General features: G+C 41.0%; 1 protein-coding gene across 1 annotated transcript in view; it reads left to right on the top strand.

Annotated features, from left to right (window-relative positions):
- Positions 1 to 27,948, top strand: part of CLVS1 (clavesin 1) — a 93,213-nt gene that overhangs the window by 22,075 nt on the left and 43,190 nt on the right. Inside the window, exon 2 of the mRNA XM_054190677.1 lies at positions 4,746 to 4,920. Within this exon, the coding sequence (XP_054046652.1) occupies positions 4,746 to 4,920 (175 nt within the window). The remainder of the gene's footprint in view (positions 1 to 4,745; positions 4,921 to 27,948) is intronic.

Raw genomic sequence — 27,948 nt, 5'->3', positions numbered from 1 at the left:
AAAAGTCATAAAATGTGAAGATCAGGTCTTGCAGTGGTTGGACTGACTGCCAGTTCCCTCTGATGCCAGAGAGGCAGGGCAGCTACTCATGACCATGAGTTTGAATCAAGATATGAGTCCCCAAGGACTGTATGCCAGTAATTTCCAGTGTTTTTTCCAGCAAAGGAAAGTTTTAAAATTCTAAAATAAATACATGCATTAAAAAACCCAGGTGTTTTCTAAGAACACGCTATCAGAAGTCAGGGCTTTCTTATCAATACTTCATGAGCAGAAAGGAAAATTCGGTCTGCTGAAATAAATGACTTCACCAGTTCAAAAGCCAATGCAGACTGGATTCCAAGGGCTTTTCCATGAGCAGCGTGCCTTGGCTGTGTGTGGGAGCAATTCAAAACGCTCCTTCCTGGGTTCTCCCTCCTCCACCAGCATCGATCTGTTTGTTGTTCACGTCTCCCTTTCTAAGCCTTTCCTTACAGCTTCTTCAGCTTCAATTAGCTCAAATAATCTGAGACAACCTAAGCGTGTTTTTTTCTGCTCCCTCTTCTTTTTGTTTCCTCTTTTGTGCATTACTCCCAGTGGGAATCCTCCTTGCAGGGCAGTGCCGGTTCTCCCCCCACTAGACGCTAAGTGTGCATTTCTGCTCTCCGTTGGTGATTTACTGTGTGGGGAGGAAACGAAGCGAGATGTGGTGTCTTACCTGATTTCTTTCTATGCCATGTTTGCAGCTTGCTAAATGCTATTCATCTTTGGCCACAGCTTTTTTGTGAGGTGTACTATACTGTCTTTTCTTAGATGTTCAGACTCTATGAAACCAGTTTTATATAGCTCAGTCTTTTGTTAGCTTATGTTAAATAAGATGATGTAGTTGCACTGCTTTGTTGCATTTAAAAGGTGATAAATTCATTGATTTGGTATCCCAAGACTTTTTTTTAACAAGTAAAGAAAGCCCTTTTATCTGCATTTGCACTGAACTAAGCCACCTTTTAAGTATTACAGGAGAGAGGCTCTTACCGCATACTAACTTAGGGATGTTAAGCTGAGTTGTCTGCAACTGCCAAGATAACGACACTGGTCCAAACTTTGTCAGCCTGCTGTCTTGTGGGACAGTCAGGATTTTTAGTGACAGTTTGTTTTTGCTTACTACCAGACAATCTTAATGGCTTCAGCTGTCAGTACTTCTGTACGTTCATACTTTTAACCATCTGAATAATCCAATTAATTTCACTAGCATGCCGAAAACAGAGCCTGTGCTTAACTGTTCAGAGACAGTAATGTCAAAAGCCTTTACTGATGCTATCTTCTCCAAAATGTATCACTTCCTTGCAGCGTGTCTTATTTGACCCCTTATTTTCCAGCAGCCCCTCAGCTTTATTATCCATGTATCTATTCAAAATGACTGGTGGCAGAGACATGCAAATAGATCATTTAATTTCCTGCAATGTCTTTATCCCCCGTAATTGTTCCCATTGCACCCTGGTACTCCACTGAGCCTTTTGATTCTCTCACAGCCTGCTTACGCCTCTTATAATTAAGTAATTTCTTCTTATTTATTTTCATGTTATGCCTTTGGCTAATCTCTCCACCAAATCCCTCAGCTAAACCATCTTCATTTTTGGTTTACATTATTGTTCCTTACCACTAGCTTCTGTTGGGCTAACTTCCCATTTTCGAAAGGATATTTGAAGAGCCTCTTTTGTGGTACCTTTCCATTCAGCCAAGGCAGATAGGCAGATACTCCCTCCTCCTTTTTGTTGTTCTGGGGCTCGTGCAAATCTTTTGTAACTCATTAGTGGCTCACTTCAGTAGGCTCCATGCTAAATCCTTACAGCACCTTACACATTTCCCTTTGTGTAATAGTAATTTATTTTTCTTTTTTTTTTTTTTTTTTTGGTGTGTGAGAGGGTTAAACTGGTGGGGAGGGGGGTTGGAGGAGGGAAGGGAACATTAAGCAAAGGAACAAAAGAGATGGACTAATAGAAAGTCGTTCTGTGTTCATGCATAGAAAATGATTTGGATGCAAATCAGTCACACAGCTGAATGATTTGTCTCAAAGCCTCAAGATTAGGGAGCAGAGGGCTTCAGCCTCAAGTGGCACTTGGTCTCATTTCTATCCAGACCCTGCAATTCACAAAACAACATGCCGGCAAACAGCCCACCTGGAGGACTTGTGTGCTGCTTTCATGTCTCATCTGAAAAACTTCTTTGTGTTCGTTTTGAGTTATTTCCTACACCACGTCTTAAAACTGCAAAGCATAGCTAGGGGAGGGAGCTGGGCAGGGGATCAGCCAGACTAGTTACACACTAAGAAAACTGGGTGCCATATCTCCCAGGCAAATAACTTCTATTGAAAGTACAGGGAAATACAGGTGAGTAATTGCTTGATAACCTGGTAATTTATGTAGACACCTAAACAAAGATTGGAATTGCTAAGGACAGAGCCTGAAAGGAAGATTTTGCTCAATCAAATGAAACATTTCATTGTGATTTAGAGTTTAAGTGGATTATAGAAGATGCCTTGTATGCACCATTTCCATACAGCCCTACTGAAATCATTACACAGCTTTTAAAAGCATCAGAGGTAGCAGGATTATTAATATGACTTTGCATCTTCTATTAAGACGACTTCTTTCCAAAAATAAAGGATGAAACCTTTTCTGATCTCGACGTGGCCCTATTTTCACACCTTCAGTAATAACAAGTTTTCAGTTCATCTTAAGATTTGCAAACGTGGGGTTAAATCAAGCTCTGGATTAGTCCATCTTCCCCATCTAGCCAGAAAGACCATCCATAAATGATGACATCATTCTGCATTGACTCCAACACGACAGTGGAGAAGGCTGGCATGTGTGTGAGGAGACACGGATGGCACACCTCTGAGACCTTCCATGGGGCAGTTCTTTTGGAAGGCTGACCCTCATGAACGGGGATGCTGGGGTAGAGTAATGTAGGATATATTAAGTAGATGAGGTCTAGGGGTGCAATTGCTTTTTTCATCACTAAAAGTGCGGTAATTTAATGCTGCCGCATGAAAGTCATCACCCATTTCAGCTGGGCAGTGGGTAGTAGATTCATATCACAGTTTTCTGAAATAAATTTAGACTGAAAATGAATGTCAGTCGCCAGTTCAATCGGTATGCCTTCACCTCACGTTGCTAAGGAAAGTACTCCTTCAGTTTGTCTGTTTAGCACAGCTTCCCCATAGGATTTGAAAAGGTCAAGGTTGTCCTGTCGCTGCAAATGAAGGAGGGGTGGTCTGGTACTGAGCAGCAACAAAGTTAAATGTCTTTAAGGTCTATGTATTGCAACTTGCTTCAGCAATTATACCTCAGAGAAGTTTCCAACTTAGGCAGAGAGGCACAGTTTAGAAACAGCTTTGTCGAGGGACCGTGTCTTTAGAGAAGGAATGTCCATTTCCACTTTAAACTTGCTGAAAGAAAAGGGAAAGAATAAGAAAACACTTCACACTATTTATTTCTAATAGAAATCTATCATGTGTGGCTGCCGTTCAGGGTAGAGGTCTTGATGGTAGAGAAGTTTGTTTTGACTGCACATAGTTTTTTTCTCTCAGGCAGAATTTGAAACAATGCTCTTGTGGGCTTAGATGACTTCTTTTAAATTAAAGAAAACAGCAGAAAAGGATTAAATGAAAATCTCCATGGGAAAACATGGTGAGAGCCTTCCCTATAATAGACATCAGGCCTCATCAAAATTTGAGAATTACGCAGAGGAAAAGCAGACCGTAGCAGCAGCATGTTACAATTTCATTTTACAGAAGGCTAAGCTGTACTTTCGGAAGCTTTTTCCTTGCTTGTTGAATCTGTTGTTTGTAAATCATCTTAAGGGGAAGGGCAGATGACGAGAGGGCCTGATTCAGCTTACTCAGGTGTAAATATGGAATAAGTCATTAAAGCGTCCAACTTGCCTTTGTAAAATGCATGAGAAGGAAGTAGAGAGCAGCCCAGGCTTCTCAGCACAGACTTTCACATTAAAGAAAGCATTTAAACATTTTCTTCTCTGTCACTTGCTATCTCCTTCAGGGCCTCCAAGGTTTCTAATTATTCTCCCAGAGCCGAGGGAAGCCTTGCAGCCAGCCTGTTGGTAGCTGCTAATTAATAAAGAGTTCCCATTTTGAGTGGATGCAGCTATTTTCCGTGTTGCATTTGGTTCACAGAAATAAGGGAACAATCGAAAATTATTGTGCAAAGCCTTGGATCATTCCTTCCACTCAAGCAGGAATCCAGGGACACTGGTTGTAACCATACCATTTATATTAATGTTGCACCAATTTATTTTCTTTTATGATTTTCCTCTTTATAATAGACAGAAAAGAAGGGGAAAAAACCCACAAACAAAAAACCTGTTAAAGTATATCCAAAGGAGCAGGGATTTAAACCGATAGCCTGAATCCATTTCATTTCACCACAGAGAAATATTTTCCCAAAGTAGCTTAGCTAAAATCTATTGTAAGGAAGCCAGAAGAATCAAAAAGATTTAATTCAGGGTTTATTTTATCCACCAGTGAGCAGGACTTATCACATCAAGCAGAGGAAAGCGAGTTTTGGAGCACTAAAGGAGCGCTTTAGTGACACCTCTGAATTAACTCTCCTTTCAGAAGAATTCTACCAGAATAAATCCCCATCCCTTGCTCATGGCCCATCCACAACAAAGCTGAATATCTTGAGGCTTGAAGATAACTGCAAGCATTGATTTTTTGGGTTTCGGTTTTGTTTTTTTTTTTTCTGCTTTAGGAACTCCTTCATAGATATCCTTCGGGCTATCCTACTGTCATTGGAAGTGCTCATCGAAGATCAGGAGCTTCAGATAAATGGCTTCATTCTAATTATAGATTGGAGCAACTTCTCCTTCAAGCAAGCCTCCAAACTTACACCGTCTATCCTCAAACTGGCCATCGAAGGATTACAGGTAGGTGGCCGCAACTTTTATTGCTGCAGACAGTGATTTTTGCCTCATCGGGCACTGGGCAGAGTCAAGGGCGGTGGGAGAAAATAATCCGGAATGCTTTAGCATCCCATCCACTCGCAGCATAGATTGATTTTCAGACATTTCATTTTGACTGTCTTTCGCTTTTATTTCAGCTGTAAACCAGTGTAACCAATGTGTGTGTTACTTACTGCAGTATTAAGAAGGACAGTTAGAGATTTGAGGTTTAATCCATCAGAGAATTCACAGAGATTAAAATCCAGCAGCATCTGCCTTCTGGAGCGTGCAGCCCACATGCAAACACATCTGTATGCAGAGGGAGGGTGGCAGGAGAAGAGACCAGCTCCCTCAGCAGATGGAAGTGTGCTGTCGTGTTCACGCGGACGCATTTGAGTCGGAGGGAAAAGGGGAAGAGGGAGGAGAGGTTCCTTGTCATGCCCTCATTCTGACTGCCTTAATTTGTCACACAGGATCCTGTTACATTATGGTTCAGACTGTGCAGGGGCTTCCCACTTGGTGCTTGCAAATAAATAGAAGCAAGCTAAAACCGTGTGCTGTTACAGGGTTAGGTGGAAAGTGAAGACAAGGCAGCTGGGGCCTGATGGGGCAACCTGAGGATGGGGATAAACTGTGATGCTCAGAGAGGACTTCAGCCCTTTCCACTGGAGTCTGATCCCATCTCTGCTGTTAGACCTGAGATGGATTTTTAGGTTTGAAGTAGTTTGACACAACCTTATTTATTATGGGCATTTGATAGAATCCAAGAACTATTTAGCTTGGAAGGACCTCTGGAGATCACCTTGTCCAACCCCCTGCTCAAAGCAGGTCTGAGTCCAACCTCAGACCAAGCTGCTTTAGGACCACGTTTCACATAGCTACATATTTAAAACAAAAGATTTCATAAGTCATTGTTTTTCCATTTTATTTTTAGTACTTTTCAGGTATTCTGCAGTCATAAATACCTCAGGAATTATCTTTCCCTGGTGTGTGTATTTTAACTTTAACTTATACACTAGAAAGAACAATTTGTTCAACTAATTTTTTGACTAACAAATTGTCTGCAATTAGACCATGATTATCTCTGCTTTATGTTATTATTCAAATATGAGGTAGAAAAATCTGCTAGCGGTTTTAAGCCTGTGTTCCCCTTTGTGGGGAATTTTCATTTATTCTAACAAATTAGAAAGTCAAGCTGTGCAATTAGTCCCTAGGACAATACCTTATCTTCTCCTGCTGATACTATCACTTCATCTGCCTTCCTTCACAGAATAACATTCTGTGGTTTGAAAAAAACCTCCAGTCAGAAGGAAGACAAAGCCAAGTGACATTCATAAAGAAATCAAATTCCAGCAGGGTGTCCCTGTGCCTGTCCAAATTTTGCACTTCCAACTCTCCAGTAAGAGGCCAGTCCAACTTTCATCCCATCTGATTTCTGGCCATGGCACTGCCAGGTTGTCTTCCTACAGTTTATTTGCAGTTGTTGGCAACAACATGTTTCTGGAAGTACCGAAGCCTGGGAGTACCAAAGCTGATCTTGTGATTGTGCCATTAGCCTGACACCTTGTGCTGGGCAGTTTAAGGAGGCTGCCTTTCTTGTTGGTGTGTGGACATTTCATTTCTCATTTAAAGTCAAGTTACTGTTGTCTTCTCCATGATAGGTAGAAGTATAACTCTCTGAAAAGTATGAATTGGCATAATGTGTCTTGAGAAGTTGTAGGAGCTGCCCAGTTATAGGCTGCCCAGGGAGGTGGTGGAGTCACCATACCTGAATGTGTTTAAGACTCGTTTAGATGTGGTGTTAAGGGATATGGTGTAGGGGAGAACTTTGTAGAGTGCGGTTGATGGTTGGACTCAATGATCCCAAGGGTCTTTTCCAACCTAAATGATTCTATGATTCTATGATTCTATGAGCTGTGAATGCTGTACTCCAATTCACCATGTTCAGCAGCACATATTTAGCAAGCAATGTTGGTGGGGTTTCTTTAAGGGTGGTTTTTCTGGCTCTCATCATTGCTGTTGAAGTACCTTCATTAAGACTTTCTTCTATTATTATTTTAAAAGAACTACTGCGATCCTAATGTAAAATTTATGTGAAATGTAATTGAAATGCAGGCAAGACCTATGTACAGAAAAAGAAGAGCCACAACAGGAGTTCCATTGGAGGTCACTGAAAGTGAAAAAGTCAGGCTCTACTCTCAGGTGACTACATCTGAAAAAAATCAAGATTGTTTTTGTTCCTTGTTATTTCTCACAGCTAAGGCGCTGTGCATGTACAGATCCTCAGACAGGCAGTTTACATGGCTGTCCCAGTCCTACTTTCTAAGAAGAGATTTTGGGTCATGTTAAGTCCTGTGTAAGTCTAGACAAGTGGATGGAAGGAAAATAATTCTCTCTTACAGTTTCTAGTGGGGTTGAACCCGCATGTTCACATATTGGTATCTGAGCCAGAACTTCTAGACTCTCTGTCTCTAATAGTAATTTTAATGCCATAGCTGAACCATTTCCCCATAGCTTTGTTAAGCTCTCATCTGACTCAGTGTCTCAGACCATTGATTTCTGAAATACAGAACTGCTAAAAAATAAACAGTAGTGTATTTACTAATTTAAATGTATGCATTTGGTAATTTTTTTTCCTGCTTTCAAATTTCTTTAAGCCAATTATTATATTGGAAGTTCATTTTTTTGCATTTGTATTCAATTTATTTTTTTCCTCAAATTGCTGCTGCAGTGCATTATCACAAAGCGCAGAGAACAAACAGTACACAGGTGCATGTGTTGATTCATCCTGTGTCCTAAGACCAATGCTGGTTGAATCTAATAGACTTGGCTGCGGGGATTGTGTTGCTATTATATAGGATGCTCAGTTCCAAATACAGTAAAGTCTGTGACTACTCAGGGACATGAAGTACGACTTATACCACCACAGGTCTGAAAGCACATTTTGCTCAGTACTACCCTTTGTTCTGTTTGGATTTCTGTATACATTGCATCACACAAAACAGTTCATTATAACCCAACAGGGCACCTACTTTGTTTCTCAGTTATGTTGTTTAATGACCTAAAAGTAACCTTATGTCTCCACTTTAAACAACAGTTGTTCAGATGCTAAACAAGCATTTGTACAGTATGGCAATTCTCATTATGCCACAGTAGCACAGGGACAAATGTGTTCTTAGTGCCTGGACCATCTCTGATAATGAATTCTGCTCTTTTATTACAAGACAATTGCTGCTGTATGCTTTGAGCTCATACCATACTCCTTTCTAGACCTTACTGATCTTTTGAGTTTTAACATTAAAGAGAAGATTCTTGTATGGATGGAAAGTTGAGGAAAGAGATGTGTATAAAAGCAATCTATTTTGACAATAACTTGATGAGTTTTGACTTCTGATTCTTATTCTTTTAATGTGAACAGCTTTTGCCCTTCACAACATGTTTCTCCCCTCTGTTCGTCTGTGAAGTTATACTTCTCTGTGTGTCATATGATCTTATAATTATCCTGTGATGGTAGACAATGTTTAATTGTGGCTTAAGTTAATGGGAGACTGATCTTCAGGCATTTTGCATAACAGTTTAGAAGCATCAGAGTCTAATGGCAAAGGTAACACACCTATGTTGCAATTGTGAAGCAGGTGAAGCAGGCAAAGCATGTAAAAATGGTGAATTCTTAGTATGCAGGATCTTTGCTACTGACCTCTGAAGAAGACCTCTCATAAACATGAGAATTAGCGATGAAGTGTGTTACAGTGAACGTAGCCTGGATGTCCAGTGAAGTCCAAACTTTTTTTTTTTTAATGGTTGTTGGTTTTTGCTCAGAGGATGTAGTTGCTTTGCCTCCAGATAGGACTTTTGATTTTAGGGTGCTCCTCTTTGCTTCTGCCTTATCCAACACCAGAGCTATGCACTGCAGTTTGTGAACATGCACGCACATACCAATTTAGAAATTCCACCAACTTCTCCAACAACATCCAGAAATATTCCCAAACTTTCAAAACAGCACAGGGTCTGATCTCGCCTCCCATTGCTTTGGCGAAAACAAAGCCAGAAAGCCACTCTCTACCAAGAACGAGCTGAGTGCCTTATGCCGCAAATCAGCAAGCTGGATTCAAAACTGGGAGGACTGTGACTCTTAAAAAAATGCCCTATGCCTACTTTGTGACAACGATGAATCACGGCAGGAGTGGTACTCAGGGTTCAAGAGGGCTTTGATTCATATTTCACAATCATTGCAGCAAATAACGGAAACAACAGGGAACAACCAAGATGAGCAAACATGGATTTGTCCCCAGATTTTCATTGGTAATAGCCTTGCAGAAGTTATGACCAACTATGTCCATCAGGACATCCATTAAGGCTCTTTTATTTTTTAAAATTATCTTCAGTTTGTCATCATTCAGTGGACTTGGGAACTGGTATTTCTGGGAGGAGAGGGAAATGAAAAGAAATCGATGATACTTGACTTAAAAACATCTTAATTAGATACTGATACCGATAAAATTTTTCTGAAAAAATTCTTCGAATAAGGGAAGCTTCTCTTAGGAAATTGTTTAAGGTACACTTGTCTAGAATAGCACCAACGCTGAGATCAAGTCAGATAGTCAAGCTAACAGGTTTGTTTGGACTTTATTGGAGGTTATCCCACTTTGAAATCTGGAAGGAAAATTCAGCCTGCTTAGAATTATGTCAAGCTTTTTTTATCTTTAATGTGAGCAATAGATTTAAATAAGTTAAAATAGATTTTTAAAAGTTAAATTTTTTTTTGGAAATTCCCTCCTACTGTAATTATGTGGGATTGAGAAACTCAATGTCAGTTAAATTATAGCAGCAGATTACTTGTCTCTTGACACTATCTTATGCAATCAAATATTTTTCTTGTTGTGCTTCAGAAGGAAGAACCAAAATATAAAATATGCTCAAAATGCAGACAAGAATGTAAAGCCTGTAGGAAAAAAGTGTAGTCCAATATTATGGCAAAGGTATAATTTTTTTTTTTTTTTTTTTTTTAAAATCTTAGTGAAAAAGATGAGCTTTTAGAGCTGATAAAGTTTCCCAGTGAAAAACATTTCCTTCTGGAGCAATGTAATTTTTTCAGAATAGAAGTATTACAGTGAAATATGTTTCCAAAATTCTCTGGAAAACTCTGGAAATATGTTTGTTTCAAAAACTTTCACTGGAAAATCAGAATACTTAACATTCCATTTCATTATGAGTGGCAAGAAGCACTTGATTTCTTTCTTAATTGTTATCAGTTCTTGCTTCTTCCTAGTTGAAATCAAGCTGAGATAATGGAAGAGTATTTCAGATCAGCAGGAGCTGGGTTAATGGGTATGACCAAATCTTTGTTATGGTCAAACTGGTGATATGAACAGAATCTGGGAAGTCCTCATGCATCTGGAGACTTTGCCAAACCCTTTGCCCTGCAAGCTTGGTCTTTCCTTCACCTGCCTGGCCCCTGAGCAAGGAACCGACTCTTCTCTCCTTGCTTAAACACATTTATACTCTGAAACCCGAAGTAGGTGTGATGTCTTTGACTTAGTACTTCCAGTTGAACTCTTTGAGTCATGTGGAAGATGCAGGCTATGAGAGGCCTTACACAGTGAGTATAAGATACTGCTAGTCTTTCCATAGAGTTTCTAAACATAATATTGCTGTTACTTGAAAGTTTAAAGTGTGTGAGAACCCATATCATAACACACTGAAGAAAACTCTGAAAAGACTTGCTCCAGCTCAGCCTTTCTGTAGAATTCTGTAGGGTAGGGAAAAATCTGTCTGTGCTATAAACATCTGATGATGCTGTTATGTCTCATCAGGTATTTATAACAGGTCATACAACAAAAAGACAGAGAGCTCTCTGTCATTGCCTACTGAAGGCAGAAGAGATCAAATCCTCAATAATAGAAGTTAGGCGGGTAAAACCATATATACAGACACCTGTATACACTGGCTTGGAAAAGGATAAGTAAAAAAACCTTAGCACCTAGTGTTTATCTCTGAGAGACTAAATGCGGCCTCAAAAGTCACTAATTCATTTGGTCTGTTGTTCCTCGGTCTTTCAGGTTCAAAATCTGAAAGACAAAAATCAGCAGAGATCTGAGGCCAGTTGCTGTGGTAGTGTAACCGGCTGGGGCTCTGTGCACATCTGCAGCGTAACGCTGATTTATGGTAGCTGGGAATCAGTCCTTCTTGCCCTTCCTCTGTTAGAAAGAAACCTCCTTCAAGGCAGACTGTTTGTTTTTTGGTTTTTTTTTTCTTTTTTCATGTCCAAGACACGTAAAAAATTAATTTAAAAAATAAAATTAAAAAAATTAGATTTTTGATTTTGTGCAAAAGCCTTGTCTTTATCTTTCTCCGTAGAGACAAATTGAAGAAAAGGGGATATTTTAGGCTGGGATCTTGAGGACGCATAATCGCTTCTTTAGTGGTGGCCTATCAGAGGGCAGACAATTTCCTGAGAGTGTAAAAATAGGATGTTCCTGTGTCATAATCATAGCGTGTTGATACTTCCAAAACTAGAGTCCTTGCTAATAACTCTAGAAGACCTGCTAATAACTGAATCTTATGTTCATAGGGACAAGATTAGTTACATAAACATGGCTTTACCGACAGAAGGGGATAAATCTGGTCTGTGAAGACAATAGAGAACTCCTCCTAGGAGGTATTATTTAACGGTTTCTGAAAAGAGACAGCTTCAAGATCTAATAACCTTGAGCATCTGGAAAATGGCTACAGATCACAATTTAGCAGATGCTATGAGATGCAATAGGCTTTCCCAAACATCTGTAGCAAAAAAACTTGACTTCAAATCCAGTATTTGCATGAAATATGAACTTTCATATTTACACGGATACTTGGATGAAACCATTTCCAGTATATGCACGTAAAAAGTATACAATTTTCTTCCATTAAATGCTCTTTCAGAAGTTCCCAAATCTGTTCTCTAGTTATTTTTTCCTCAATATTAGAATGTGCTTCATGTTAGAGACCTTTGTTGAACTGCTGAACCTGAAGTCACAGCTAACGATGAGCACTTAGTATCCATTGACAGAAGGTCAGTTTGAATCATTCCAGAAACTCATGCTATCTGTCCCCAACAGCTGTTGTGATATGTAGAGCGAGTACTCTCTGAGCTGTCACCAAGGGTGCCTTTGAAATTTTAGGAGACGAGAAAAGGGATTGACTCGTTATATATAAAATGAAGGTAGATAAACAGACTTTGCTCTCTGCAAGAGAAGGCCTATGCTCATTGTGTGCCTATCATCTCTAGGGATTGGACTGGAACAAGGAAAAAGAAAAGCATAGTAGGATGTAGACTCACATTTGTCAATTGAAAATTGGAATTAACTGCTTAGTAGAACTGATCAGCCCAGTCATGTTTGCCAGTTGCAGGCTTTGGGGCTTTTGGCTGTGAGTAAAGGATAAGCTGCAATGTGGACAGCCTGAGAGGCTGGATATCTTAAGTGGAAAGTCTTTTTTTTAATGCCAGTTATTAGATTTTAGTAAAGGTCTCCTTGAGTAGCTGATAAGAATTAGACAGGAAGCAAATACTCTTTCAGCCCTGGCAAGGAAATGGGAAAGTTTATTGCAATAAGTCTGGTTATAACAGAAAGCGGCTGTTTCTTACTGGTAGCCAGTAAAACAGCAGCTAGAGCTCGCACCAGTCATGCTTGAACCTTCCCACCAGCACATGCGTTAGTAGCTCATGCTGTACCTTGAACCTTTCTTCCTCTTCTGAAATGTGAATGTGTCAAAATTTACTTTCATTAATTTACGTTGTCCCTGTCCTCATTAATTTCACGGAACTTCGGGAGTGATGCCCGTGTAGTAAGTGTTCAACTTCTTTTACAACCCCAAAAATCTTTTCATTTTCAGAATGGAAACTGAGTGAAAGCTTCCTTCCGCTCTCTTCAGAGAGTGTTTACTACAGGTACCTTTTTGCTATGAGAAATATATAAAGCAATATAAAAGGGATTGCATAGAGAAGACTAGACCAGAAAGATACAGGAGTATTCACATTTCAGAGAGAGCTACATGCCAACAGAGGCGGAACAGGTACTGTTTTCTTTGAGATGTGGGGTGGCAACAGAGGTACACATGGGCAGGGAGATGAAGGAAGTCAGAGGAAGAGGAGGAGTGATGATAGGACTGTACACTGTGATATGTGTCATGGTTTATCCCCTGAGCACAGGTAGATAAGGACTTGGCTCACTCAAGGAGAAGACTCGTGCTGAAGCCTCACTAACGACAGCAGGACTGAAATCCATGTCCCCTGAGAGAACAGCTGCGGCCGTGTAAGATCAGTTGTCCCCTTACACCTCTGGCTCACAGTCCCCTTTCTAGCACATGCCTTCAAGGATGTGCTGCATCAGTGGAACTGGCCATGGGTCCCTGACTGCTGCTGTGGAAGAGCCAGCAGCTCGGCTCACGTGGCTGCACGCAGGGCTCGCGCCAGGGCTCTGTGTTCACACCGTCCGCTCTGCTGCTCTAGGTAAGGTAATAATTTCTGGTGCAAGTTCTTAACAAAGAGCTGCAGACAGTAACATTTTAAAATTGTGCAGAAAGGCAATGATTTTGAGAAACGTTTGCCTGCCTGTTGTTTGACTCCTATTATGTGCAGAAAACCAGGACTTTTCTACCACACATACCAATTCTCTTTAAAGCCTCATCTATTAGTATTATTATCTCCTCCTAAACAAAGCAACTTATAAATTCCTCAACACTTTGTATGGTCATACATATTTGTACAGTCAATATGTGTATGGGTGATGTGGTGAAAAGAGAATGCAATGTTTTCAGTAAGTCTGAGGTGAAGTCCCAACTGATGTGAATGGGACTTTTGCCATTGCCTTGATGGAGGCTGTAATTCCACCCCCATTACACCATAGCAGGAAGTGGTTTTCCAGTTCATAAGACTTTTCCAGGCATGCAGAAAATGTCCCTTAACCTCTAAGTACTTTTGGAAATTTTGTACATCAATCAGGACCTTGTCTGGTGATCTTGAAGCACTCTGTTTTTTTCTCAAACACTTTTATGTCTCTTCTTAACGGTGTAGAGCTTAACACTTGAAACAAGAATTCCTGAATAGCAGGGGTTCCTTGATGCAAAAATGTCAACCTGAAACATCTCAAGCTTTGCAATCTTCCAAGGAAAGATGAAAACAAGGAGTGAAAAATTCATCCTGCTTCCTTCTCCTCTCCTCTCTAACCCTTCTATCCCTTGCCCCCTGCTAAGCTTTGATTTAGACAAATGGGCATTTTCTGAGGAAAAAAGGCATTTCAGTAGAAATTCCTCCAGTAGCTGTACTGCCCGGTAATTCAAACCTTCCTATGATTCTTTCAGAATGTGTTTTGCATCCCTTTCTGGTAGACATATATTGGACCATTTGAATGTGCATTCCGCTTTTCACTCTGAGCACATTCCCACTATTTCAAACTGTTTGCAGTAGAACCAGTTTAAAGCATGGCCAAAGCGTAATAAAAATGATTTCCATTTCAGGGGAGGCTTTCTGATCAACTCCAATCTACATGCAATGAAAATGCAGTTAAGAAAAAGCATAGCTAATACAAATACAATTACAATGCAAATATTCTTCAAATAGGAGATACATTTAGAATGCCATCAAACTGACAGGTTTTCAGAAGAAAGGCAGAAGCATGAATATATATGTGATGAGCAAAATACTTGATCGCCGTTTAAGAATTACGGAGGATAACAGCAGAACATTCAATAAACTGAAAATAGAATTCAAGCTTGCCGAGGTTTATAGGGTAATATAAATCTTATTCTTATATTTTCCCAGAGAATTTAGAAGCAGCTCTGAATTAGTAGAAATACGCTCAGTAGCACGTGTGCTCAGTGTCTGGAAGAGATGGTTTCTTGTGGGTTGGTGAGAATGCTCATGTAAACGGACATCTGCAGTAGTTACAAAGGGTCCTACTCTAACTTCGGTGTGAAGTTTCATGAAGGGTCCCACTGGCATTCCTAACTTTATTTGGCTTCATTTACAAATATAGAGAACCTGAATTTAAAAGTTTCTCAGGAAATAACATCTCCTCAGTCTAGCACAGATAGCATTAACCTCTTTGTGATGGTCCTTTCCTTTATCATGTCATTTGATATCATTTATCAAACTTATTCCTAAGTGCGAGGAAAGCTGCAAGGAGACAGTCCTAAAGAGATAAGGATTCCTGAATCTGTACTGTAACTGAAATTAATGAATTGGTACAGATAAAGCTTCTGACAATTAATCAATGTGAGTGGGCTTTCTGCTAACACCGGAGACAATATCTACTACTCACTCTCTGAAAAAAAATAAGTTAATCATTTTACTATGCAAAAAAAAATTAAACCTCTGTATTTTCAGACAAATCCCAAACATTTTTTAATCAAAAAGAGAATGTGTGCACTCATAACCAACCAGGCAAGCCTCAGTTTCTGTTGCTGGCCACTGTCTTTCCTTAAGCTAATCACTGCAGCATGGAGACTGTCTGTAGTCATTTGTCATCATGTGTAGAAGAGGCACTTGGACAACCAGACTGGCAAAGGACTAAGGAAGCAGAAAACAGCCAAGCTGCAGTCCTGGTCAAATACAGCATCAGAATTTCTGCAATTAAGCTTTTCTACAAAAAATCAACATTTTCTAGAAGAAGCCCACAACTTTCCACACAGAAAAAAATAAATAGTTTGGCCAGAAGAGCTGCCTCTTGTTGAAACAGAGAGAAACTCTGTTTCTCTGCAAGATTCTAGCTTAAACTTATAGTGTGTCACCCCACATGTTTCTACCCAGTCCCTGCCATGACTGTGTGGGTTCAAAGTGTCTTCTGGTCACCTAATAACAATTTCTGTGCAAAGCAGAACTATCGCAAATACTAGATCAGTTCAGCCATGGCCATCAAATGAGCTAGCCATTATCTAGCTTTTTCCACTTACTTCCCTCCCTGCTCTTTCTCTACCTTTGCTATTGCTTTCTCCTCTAAATATTAAAGGATAAATAAAGCTGTGAGGTAAACCAGGTGTGCAAGGCGTGCGTTTCGTGGTGCTGAGCCCACATGGCTAACAGCGTTAGGTATTCAAACACACCAAATATAATTAACTATTCAAGAAACTTCCCCCCTCCAATTTGTTATATATGCCTGAGTGAATGTTAATGGGGTCACATAGTTCTTTGAACTGCTGCTGACAGAACAATAAAGAGTTCCTGTGGTTTTCAAGAAACAGCACAGTATAATTTTGCTTGCTTTGCAAGGGCATTTCTTAATGATATCATTATACCCTCTAAACTCCTAGTCCACTCTCAAAAACTCACAACACTTCAAATGACAAGTTACCTTCTCTTCTCCCTGGGAGAATTGAATCTCAATTATAATTTATAATGTGTTACTTACTCAGTGAATATTCTTTTCCTGTGGCTCTGAGAGGTGCCAGCTATGGTATTTTAATGAAGCACCCCCGTTTTATGGCCTCTCTCCACTAAAACTGGAACAACAGCTTTTAAAGGGCTAGACCTCTTATCCAGTTTGCTAAGTAAGAAAGGCAAATAAATTCTATTTGAACTGCCTTAAAAGACAATGAAAATAACTTAGATTTGTCTTCGTTCCAGAGATAACTTATGCTTGAATAGTATTGCCTGAGAATGCATAAATAACCTTACTAGCAAATTCCTGCCATCTGTGAAAAAATTTATTCAAATGTTTGAAGTATTTTAGACTGCTTACACCATTTGGGTGTTGTTCGTTTTGCAGATATATTCTAGGCAAATTAGCTCAGGTATATTTGCTAAACTAACAAAATAAATGAATGTTTTTGTTAGCGTGAGTAAATTTCTTTGGTATCTAACTCTAAGGATTGCCCAGCTTTGCGTGTGTATGTAGGAAAGAAAAGCAAAAAAGCAATACTTTGCAGTAGAGCGTTCCTTTTCTTTGAAGCTAATGCATAAAGTACATCTGTAGGATTCCAGCTTTAGGAAAAAAAATCAGGAAAGAATCTCGCATGCTTATAGGAGATTGTGCAAATTAGTCCTCTATGACGTTTTTTCTTAAATTGGAATTTTTACATAGCACAAATTCTGTAATAGTATCAGAACATGATTTTCAGAAATTCGCTTTTAACAGCAGAGTGCTTTGTTGAGCATGCACATTGTTGAAAATAAATACCTAACTAACTTAAACGCCCTCTCACGCAGTTAGTTGTCAGGCTGCAGTTTTCCCTCAGCAGCAGTATCTCGGATGGTGGGTGTCCTCAAATTGCGCTGGACCAGCCAGTAAGTATCCATGCCACTGGCATGAACAGGGGCAAGTGATCAAGAATTTCAGCACAGTGAATCCCCAAATACGTCATGAGCACTACTAACGTGACTGTGGTAACCACAGGCACAAACTGATGGCTCCCTCATTTTGTATATTTGGGAGGTTGTGACCAAGCCCAGAGGGCAACTTCATGGCCCCTCTCCCCAGAACCTGGAGGCTGTGTTTTCAAGGCAGGCCTCTTTCAATCTGGGCCTGAATCACACTGAAAGAAGATGTGAAATAACTCTTGGCAGGAACATTTCACTGAAGATGAAACGTCCGTTGGTTTTTGTGTATATTGCATCCCTTTGACAAACCTGCCACCAGTAGGAACAGCCTTGGAAGATGTGACACAGGTGAAGACTTTGAACCCTTCTGATTTCTTTGCCATTAAACTATTGTTGCTTGTGAAGCATATCCTGCATCCTTTAAACATTTCAAAAAATACTCTTTGTACATGCTAAATGCAGCAAACCACCGACTTTAAAATTATGTATCTTTTCCTTTTACCTGCCTTTCTGCCCCTTCAGTCATGAGCTCGCTTTTCCCCCTACGTTTCTCCAATCGCTAATGCACAGCAGAGCTTTACAAGCAGAAGTATTGTTACACTGCCATGATAGGAGGTTTTATGAAGCAGAACAACTAGGGCCATATATTGTTTTATTTTTTTGTTGTTGTTTTTTTCTGTTCAGCATCAGAATTATGTAAACGAGCTCAGCAGCACCACGTCAAACATTGATAAGCTTCCTGTCAGGAGGTAGTACTGGAAGGATATTTGCAGTAGTTTGCTTTACTAAATACATCAGAAAACATGCCATTTCACTTTTTCTTTTTTTGCCACATCTCCCACATTCTTGGTGTTCTGCCCTTTCTCAAATAATTTCTGCCTGAACTTCAAGGTACTGTCTCTTCAGAGATTTTCTACCTACAGTAAGCAAAGCTCAGATGGTATTCAATACATTTACTATCTTTAAAAGCTTTAAAGGAGTTGTAACATGTGGAGGGGTAAAAGGGATGGTCATTTTTTCATACTATATGCTTTTCCAGGACTTGTGTACTATCAGCACATGCTGATATAGTAATGCAACAGAAGTGCTGTTCCAAAAAACCCATTCGTTTTCCCCCTGCAGCAGAAGATAAAATAAAAATCGGGACAAATTAAACAGAACTGGAGCTGGCCTTTAAAATACAACTGTCTGTATATTTTTATACCCTGGGGCTACAAGCAGGGGAGCAATAAACCAATTGGAGCTTGTGAAACCATGGCAATTCCAAGTGGGGTGTGATGCCCACAGAAATCCATTTGTTGGTGGTGTGTTTAAAATCTAGATCCAGCAGAAGCAAAGCTTTCAACCAGAATTCACAGCAAACCGCCTCTCTGTGGGCTTCATGTTAACAGTGGGGCTGTAATGACTGAAATCTGGGAATTATTGCTATAAAAAACTCAAGGAGCACAGGGTTGATACTTTGCCACTGTCACTAGTGGCACCTGTTACTAGTCACTAGAACGAGGACGAGGACGTATCAAATAAAGCTACTAGGAATCAGGTTTGGAGCAACGAAAGGAGGCAGCCCTTCCTGCAGGGCGATGTAGACTTTAAAATCCTTGTCTTGAAGGATATGTGGATGCTACATGACGTTAGGCGACACTGGACAGGTTAGTGTGAGAGAAATCCAGCAAGGCTGACTAAGGAGACAGGAATCACATCTGACTAAAATCTGAGAATAACTGAAAGCTGAGAGTATGTTGGGTGAAGACACGTTTTTCTGTTCCTCCTCTTCCCTCAGCAGCTGTGTAGGGCATCTGGTCTAGAGAGAGGATACAAGGCCAGATGGGTCTTTGATCTGGCTTGCATGGCCACCTTCTGCTCCAGAAGCAGCAAAATTTGCATGTCCTCAGTGATTCCTTCAAGTACAGCCTCATCGTGGCAACAGTTATAAAACATTTGTTTCCAAGAGTGCAAAGACACTAAGCAGAAGTGGTCCTAAATTTTCCCCTGGGATGCAACCAACGTCAGGAAGATGGACTGCGACAATGGTTCAGGAGCAGCCCTTGGCACTGCAGGACTCAGTTCTCCTCTTGTCAGTGCAACTCAGTGGCATCAGGGCATGCATTACTGGTTTATACTGAAATACATGAAAACAGATTAGTATTGACCCCTAGAAATATTGATCAAGCCCATCATACAGAAACTACAGTTTGCTCAGTCAGCGGCTCTGTTAGCAGTGTTACTGGTACAGCAGTGTGTATTTTTTCCTTGAAACATCAGTTTATTTCCAATTTCTAGCATAAGAAGGGATTTATAGTGTCATCTTGCAGGTGTACTAAATAAAGATCTGATTCTGCTCAATGTGGTTAAAACGAGCGAACAAACAAACAAGCACCATCTCTCCCTGATCTCCCCCAAAAGAGGGAAAAAACACATCCCAGAATGAAATAAAAATCTCTGAGCCAACGCTGTGTAAGCTAACAGGAAATCATTAGATATACACAGAGCTACATGTTTCATTTTGAAACAAATCTGTACTTGGAGGCATCAGTAATTATTTCCATTTATTTTCCGCTTCAGTGATATGTAAAGCTGCAGTTTTGATATGGCTTGCCAAATGCCTCCATTGATTTACATAAAAGGTTCACAGGAGGCAGAAATATTTGCCTGAAGGATAAAAATAAACATATTCAAGCAAACAAGATGCTAGTAAAAATGTAGTAAATTCTGAAATTTAGTAGAAAGCCGATTGCTTTTTTTCCCTGTGCCTATCTAAGCGTGACCATAGCAGAGTTTGGTGGATTAAAAGCACGGAGAATTCAGTCATGCCTGCTGATCCATCGCCTGCTCCTAAACGGCCTTGTTGCCATCCTGGTGGCCTCTTTTGGAGAAGACAATGTGAAGTCCTGGTGGGTTGCTGGTCCCACCAAGGAGGGTGGGGGCAGAGCTGCTGAGCTGAAGGTCTATGTGTCCTCTCTTAACTCTGGAGTGAGCACCACTGATGGGAAGGGCAGAGAGCGAGAAACCGCAGAGCCTTTTCCTCCACCCTCTCCAGCAACCCCCCACACCCCCTGTCTTGGGGCCAGATGAAGCCATGACCATGATCATGAGATGAAACCACTATTACTCCAGTGTCCCATGGAGCGCCTGAAGCACAGGAAGAGCAAAAGACCCCCGAATTCCCCAGCTGTGCTCTGGCAGGAAACTGCACAGCCTTTCCCAGTGCCTTTCAGCTTCTTTGTGGGAGTTCTGCACAAACCACAGGACTCAAAAGGGAGAGAGTTTCGTCCAAAACCCTGCTGCTGCTGCTGCGCTCCACCTGTCTCTCTTTGAGGAGCTCACGGAAACCTCACAGCAGGTCCTCTCCTCCAGGTGGACAAGAGACTGTCAGGGCAGCTGCTCCACGGTACTATTACAGCCTCCCTCTGAAAACATCCAAAACCCCCACACTCTTCCTCTCTTTTATCTCCTTAGTGTCATGACTTTTTTTTTTTTTTTTTTAAATACAGATTTAAGCACAAACAGAAAATTTAAGACTCTTCCTTTGCACTTGCAGGCTAGGTTTTGGGTCACTGAGGTATATTCAGTCAATGTCTTCAAGATTTTGTCTGCTGCCATGAAGGCTGGAACCATTTTCTTCACATTTTAATGAAAGCCAAGCTTTAATGTAATATCACAGGAACAGCAGCTCAGGCTTTAAGTAAATCTTTGAAAATCACAAGATTGATTGCCAGTGCTGCTTCTGTATCTCCACAGAATAGGAGCTTTACATATGCCCTCACTCCCTGGCAAGGCCCGCTTGTGACCTGGCTGCTGCTGCTGGCCTTACAGAAGCGACAGCTGCATTGGATGCGGTTGTGATGGCAACGGGATGGTTAGGTTGGCTGGATGGAGAGGTACCACCTCTCTCAGCCAAACACATAGCATCTGTTGCACTAAGCAACATTTTGTGAGCAGCTCCAACACTTCCCTCCTCACCAACTCCACATCTAAGTGTTTTCCATGGAAATGCTCTTTATTTTCAGCTAAAGTGGTTCATTACTAAAGGCCACCTCCATCCTCCTTTGGATGCGGGCAAAAGAATTGTTTGTACAGAGAACTGTATCTGTACAGAATGTGTGCTTACTTTTGCACAGTGACAATGTGGGGTGGGTTTTTTTTGTTCAGTGAGGGGTTAATATTTAAGAAATCATATTCTTTCTCTTCAAATCATAGCAACAAGGCTTGCCTCGAGAACGGAGAGCTGTGTTACTATTTGATCCCATAAGCACTGCAAAATCAAGCCAGAAAGGACATAGCAAGCTTGATTTTACTGCCACTTGCACGCTCCCTGAGCTCCCATGAAGTGGGGATGAGTGAGAAGGGAAAAGCCTGGGGTTATTTCTGATTCCAGGCTGGAAAAACCCCCTCATCTTGTCCCTTGCAAATGGGCACACTTTGATTCGAAGACCATAAATTCAGAAAATTGTTTCAGTCGTAAGAGTCCTTAATCCAGCAGTTGAAAGTTAATCTAGCTGTGCAAGTTCAGACCACAAAAAAGGTCCCTACTTAGTGATGTGTGCTATCAACCACTACAGCATCTTACCTATGAGTGCAGTAGATCCTCCACCATCTAAGCTTTGCTGTTGAAGGCTTGAAAAGGCTTTCTTGAAGATGTGTGCTGTCCCCAGCTGGATCTACTGGGCAGGTTGCAGCAATAACTTGCTGAAAAATTAGTGGCTTCTGCCAGGTTTCCACCTTCCTTCATTCTGTCCTTTTAAGCTCTGCATGGCTGAAGAACAAGGACTCCTACTTGTCCAGTTCCGTTCAGTAACTTTTCAAACTCACAACATAGTTTTATTGCTGTAAGTTTCCTTATACGCTGGTTTTTGTTCACCTTTTTCACACCAGCAGCAGTGTGAGGCTGGAGGGCAAACACGTATAATTTACTAAGAAGCACACATGTTCCTGTACTGGAACAAGGAGGTTTTGAATATGAAAAGGTCTAAATGAGCTGCCTAGCAGGGTTTTGCTATCCAGGTTATCCTTCAGTTCACGTTCACCAGGAGCCCAAGGCCCTGTGGGGTCCGCTGTCATTTGAAAGGATTAATAAAGAGTGTTGAACCATACCCATATTTTTACAGTGCCTTGTAGGAAATAGTGCACTATAAATGGAGGGGAATGAAGTGTCTTTTTCAAAGATAAAAACAGGACTAATAAAGTGATTAATGAAATAACCTCCTGCATTTTGATTGCAATGAGAAATCCCAATGGGAAAAAAAAATGGTTCAGTGAGAATGAAGCAACTAACACTCCACCGTCCACGAGAAAGGAAGAGATGATAAACACCATGGAGTTAACACCCATGGTGGGAGTGGAAAGGTAAAAAAATTGTTTGAATTTGGAGAAAAGCGACTGTGTGTCAGCAAGGATTGGTAGTGACTTAGTCTGCCTTCTATACAAGCCATGATGATTTTAAAGACTCCTGCAAAACAAGAGAAAATTTGCTGACACAGAAGTCTGTCAGCAGGCAGCTGCGCTTTAGGGCACTCACTCAATGGTACCGCAATTATTTACAAAGAAGATCAAGTAACCTCTAATTCTTTGGATCTTAGTCCCCTTTCACCTCCCCCACCTTCCTTTCAAATACAGGGCTAAAGAGAGGGAGACAAAGGTAAAAATGCTCTCTTTGTGATTAATCTCTTTGTCAAACAGAGGTAAAGGGAAAAGAAAAAAAAAGAAGATGAAAAAATTTACGTGTGCTTTTTCTCCAGTTTTATTTTCTAAATCCTATAGAAAGCGAAGTTCCAGATCCAAATGCAGAGTAAATGTAAGGAAATACACCTGTTTTTCTTGAAATAGATCTTATTTCTTTGTTCTTCGCATCCTTTTAAACCACATTTCTAGGACCCTCAGCCTGTATCTAGGTTTTAGGAAGCCCTGTGAGAGGCAGGAGCTGGGTCTTTCCCTGGGATGTGGGGGGTGGTGAAGGAGGAGGTGATGTGGTGGAGGATGGTGGGCTCAGCCAGCCATGGCAGCTCGTTGCAGTGGGTGAAGATGTTGGCAGATGGTGTAAGCAAAGGTGGTGGGTCCAGAGGTGTAGAGACAAGTAGCCATCACTGTCGGGAGATCTGAGTTTGGGGGTCCTGACCATGGAGAAGTGAGGGGTGGTAGCAGAGATCCTGCGGCAGAAGAGCAGGGAGGTTGGAAGGTTTGGGCAGAAGGAGGTTTGGGGCAGGCGGTTGCAAGAACTGAGAAGGTTCGGAGGTGGCTGGTGCTCTGGGTAGCTTTTTGGGGCAAAGAGGGTGGGTGGTCTGGCACGCGCTGGTAAGTTTTGGGAAGCTCTGATCTGAGACAGATATGTAGAATTAGAAATAACCACAAATGGGATTTTTGGAGTGATAAGAGCTTTAGGCTGTGTGCAGCTGGAGAAGGGACAAGGGGACTCCAAGGTTGTTAGACCAAAAAGGACAGAGAAATCTTAATAGGTTGTGTGGGGATAGCTATGGAGCATCACTCAAGCATTCTTGCTGGGATCTTGGTTTGGGATGGGGAGCACACGCAGAGGTCTACCACATTACCCTATTTCCATACCACCAGGCCCACCAGGGCCTGTCAGATGACCTGCAAGAAGCCTGCAAGTGCAATTAAGCACTTAGCTTTAATAATTCATAATACTACACAAGGCCTATATCTATGCCTTGATGATAGGCCTAAATATGGAAAATAGGATTTTTTTAAAACAGGGGCGTTTAGCCTCCCTTTTTCACTGTGTCAATTAGCATGTAAAGCCAAAAGGATCTTGTCATTTTATCCAAAGGAAAATACCAGCAGTATTTTGAGCAGGTAGCATCCATATGAAAAGTCAGGATTTTTCTTCTCACTCCTCAGAGCTTTTTCTGGCAAGAGTGCTTAGCACCAGCTGGCCTTGGTCACTCCTGGGAGTGTCTTTCTAGTACCAAGAGCTCACAGGACCGTATTTTACTGAATCGTCATTTTTTTAGTACAGTTTGTATTCATACATGACAGTTCTTTTAGAAAAAAAAGTCAGGGCTATGATTTTGAGTTAGCTAATTGGAGCTGAAAGTAGTGTCAGCTCCAGAGCAAGTTCTGAGGATAACTGTGTGCGTGCCTCTCCGCTGCAGCACCCTGCTCTCTGCCAGTCAGTCTCCTAGACTTAAAAAGCCCATAACTTCATAAGCCACTAAATGTAATTTAGGCACTAAGGAGCTACTATTTCTTTATGGTTTTGTTTACTGAGATTGAAAGGATTCCCCCTATGAAGTCTCAATCCCCACAATAATTTGCCGTATATGTTTCTCTAGTCTTAAATTATTAGTTTTCCTCACCTCCTTGTCTTGAGCCTTCTCCAGGTGGTGGTAACAAACAGGTTAAAACTTTAATCTGACATATGTTTACTGTAGCTGCAGATATAAAAAATCGAAATGGTATTCTAGTTCATAGTTTAATCAATACCCTTAGCTCTTTATCTACTTTCGGATTTTATAAATTGGATTGTCAATACTCTGGTGCAGGTATGTTTCTTAAAGTTCATCAGAAGATTTGAAGCCATGAGTGGCTATTTAAATCCAGACCTAGGTATTAGTCCTCATGTTGGAAACAAGTACTGGATTTATTTTGCTCCTTATATCCTCCAACTCAAATCTCTAAAGTCCCCCCTCCCTCCCAGCAGTGCTCACTGGAGGGGTCTTCCACAGGGAGCTAGAAAATGACTTTACAGCCCGCAGACATACCCAGACTGCAGAAAAGATGGTCACCACAGAGGCTTGTGTAGCTTTTGACATGCCTTACAACGCTGGAGAGCAATCACGTTTTCCACCACCTTGTGGATTAATAGTGTGTGAGGGGTAAAAAGCAAGACCCCTTTTGGAGTCATGGTCCTGCTGCAGGAGCCCTATGCTGCACAGCTACTATCAATCTCCCGTGCATTTCTAAACCTTCCCACGTGATTCATGAAAAGAGACTATAGCAGAAGCCACCTTCCTGACTACAAACACCAGTTTGTTTACATATTTTTATAAATACAGGCATGTATACATATATATATGCATATACGTCAGGTCACGGTGGCTCGACGGAGGTCTTTTCCAGCACTGACATCCTGCTCTTCACAGACCTCTGCGTTACAGGGATGGCTGCGTGATGGCCAGGAGGTGTGCCTCAGCCCCCTCAGTTCATGTTCACCAGGAGCCCAAGGCGCTGTGGGGTCTGCTGTCATTTGAAAGTGGCACATCCTCACAAATGCACTGATGCGTTTTTGTCATAGCAATATTTGCATAGATGCTATGGGGCAAATTACGCAATGAGAGCTTTCCTGCGCAGACAAGGTTTTACCCATGGCCCTGCAGAGCTCCTGTTTGTCAGCAACTGTATAAGGGATTTTTTTCCCCAACTGAATAAGGTTCTAATTTTGGGACAAAACCCGTGGACCATTTCTATGTATGTATGTTGTATGTATGTTTTGTTTAGTAGAGGTCTTACTTTAATAAGGACTGCAAGATTTTGCCTTCTGAGGAAGAAGCACAGTGGAAATTTTGCAATAGACTTTACAATAAACTTATCCAAATCTATCTCAGATACTTTTTTGGCATAGCTGCCATTATTTTCATTGAATCACAGCTTTACACTTTTACATATTTTGAAACTAAGAATAATATGCACCCAACTTTCGACAGTCATTTCCCAGCTGTTTCCATTTCAAAAGTTACAGGTACTTCATAGTGCTTGATATCTCAGGCAGTCCTTTTTTCCTTCTTTGAATAGTGATAAGATACCCTATAGGGAAGGAGGTAAGATACTTTAGTTCATGAGCTACATTTTGCAATAGATGCAGAAATATGAAATAGAAAGTTCCTAATTTTAATTCAGAAAATCAAGGGTCATTTTCTCTTGGGACATTTTCTCTTCCATCCACTAGCTTGAAGATTTTGTATCCATTTGAATTTTGCCAACAGCAAGATCTCATGAGTAAATCTACCGCTTACACGAATTCCCAGAACTGACAACAAGGGCAAATCTTTTGCTGACTTCAGAACCAAGAATTTCGGTGTAGTGAGTCATTTTGAACTATTTGCTCTTCTCAGAGTTCATAGTCACGGGGGATTGAATAAAAAAGTGAGAATCCAGAAAACTACTGCTACAGTGTTTTTGAACTGCAGATACTCATTTATAATTTCATTAGTAATGCATTTATTACAGGAAAGAGGAGTATTTCACATCACTGAAATTCATGAAGTTCATGCATTTTTCCCCTGTTGGCTAATACCTGCCTTTCTTTCTCGCTGTGAATGACAGCTATTCACAACTTGCAAATAAGCAAATACTTCTGAAATAATGTTATTTCCATTTTAGCTGCACTTGCAGCTATTCAAAAAGGTGCAGAAAAACCCCCAAACCCAAACAAAGCAATCCCATAGCCAAACTTTTTTAGGAATTAAGAATGTGTAACTCTAATTAAATAAATGCCATTTCTGCTGCAATGATGTGTTGCTTCTTGCTTCCTTACCTATTGATATCTTGCCGGGGAGGGTAGAACAGCAGGGGTTCAAGAGAATCACAGAAGCTGTGATTCAATGAAAATAAGGGCAACTATGCCAAAAACGTATCTGAGATAGATTTGGGTAAGTTTATTGTAAAGTCTATTGCAAAATTTCCACTGTGCTTCTTCCTCAGAAGGCAAAATCTTGCAGATGTGCATGAGACCAAAGTGAAGGGGGAGTTATACGGCTGTAAACAGTTGTTTCAGATGCCATGGGATTTTTCCCTTTTTCCTGTCCCTGTTGAGTCATCCTATGGGAACATGTCCCTCGGTGAATTTATGTGGTGGGGCCAGTGTTTTATCGGAGGGCTGTCTTCCAGGGGAGGCAGATAACTTGTTGCTTATGTTCAGCACCACAGATTTTTGGCAGCTCTCTGCAGCTAGGACAGGGTGTGAGGTCCAAGGAGGATTGGGAGCATGTCGCTGGTAGCAGAGGTGTTATCAGCTCCAGGATGGGCAGCAGAAGGACCTCCCTCAGGGGGACCCTGACAGAAGTGTCTAGAGGACTTCTTGAGAGACACCCGTCATGCTCATTTCCTCTCTCAGCCGTTTTCCCCATTTGCCAGTGCACTTGCTGGGATATCTACCTCTCCTCAGAGATCTGGAGGACGTGATTAAAAAATGTAACTCCTGAGAACACAGATGTTCTGCTTTCAGCATACAGTTGCTGGCATTTCTACCAAATGCTCTGTCATTTCCTGGGCAGATCTCAAGAGGGATGAATTCTGCTCATGTAGCCTTGCTTGTGTTCAGTGCCCCTCTTTAGTTGGACAAAATCCCTCATTTTTGCCTGAGGCTCATTAACCTGGGTTAATAAACTCTCATTATCCAAGGTTTCCTCAATTGACTGCTGAATTGATGATGAGCCTTCCAATACATGGCTACATCAGAGTGAGAGGTTTAACAACATGTAATTAAAATCCCCATTATTCTAGCATGAAGGTGACTGAACTGACACAGAGAAAACTATGCCTACTAATTCAGAAAATAATGATGCAGGGTGAAAGCACTCAGCAGTCCTCTCATCCAGAGGTCTTCCCATGCCTGTGCGAGACACAGCTAAAGGAACTTCAGATGCTGAGAGGGACAAACAAGTCATTTAAAATTGGAGACTGAGTCAGAGGAGGTGCACGGTATAGTTTATCTATATGGCAAGAGAAGGGGCATAAAATGTCTGAGATTATCAGTTTAATAACTAGTA

Source organism: Rissa tridactyla, chromosome 2 (assembly GCF_028500815.1).
Source record: "Rissa tridactyla isolate bRisTri1 chromosome 2, bRisTri1.patW.cur.20221130, whole genome shotgun sequence".
Classification (NCBI taxonomy): domain Eukaryota; kingdom Metazoa; phylum Chordata; class Aves; order Charadriiformes; family Laridae; genus Rissa; species Rissa tridactyla.
The sequence above is the reverse complement of the archived record's forward strand: the minus strand, read 5'-3'. Positions and strand labels throughout refer to the sequence as shown.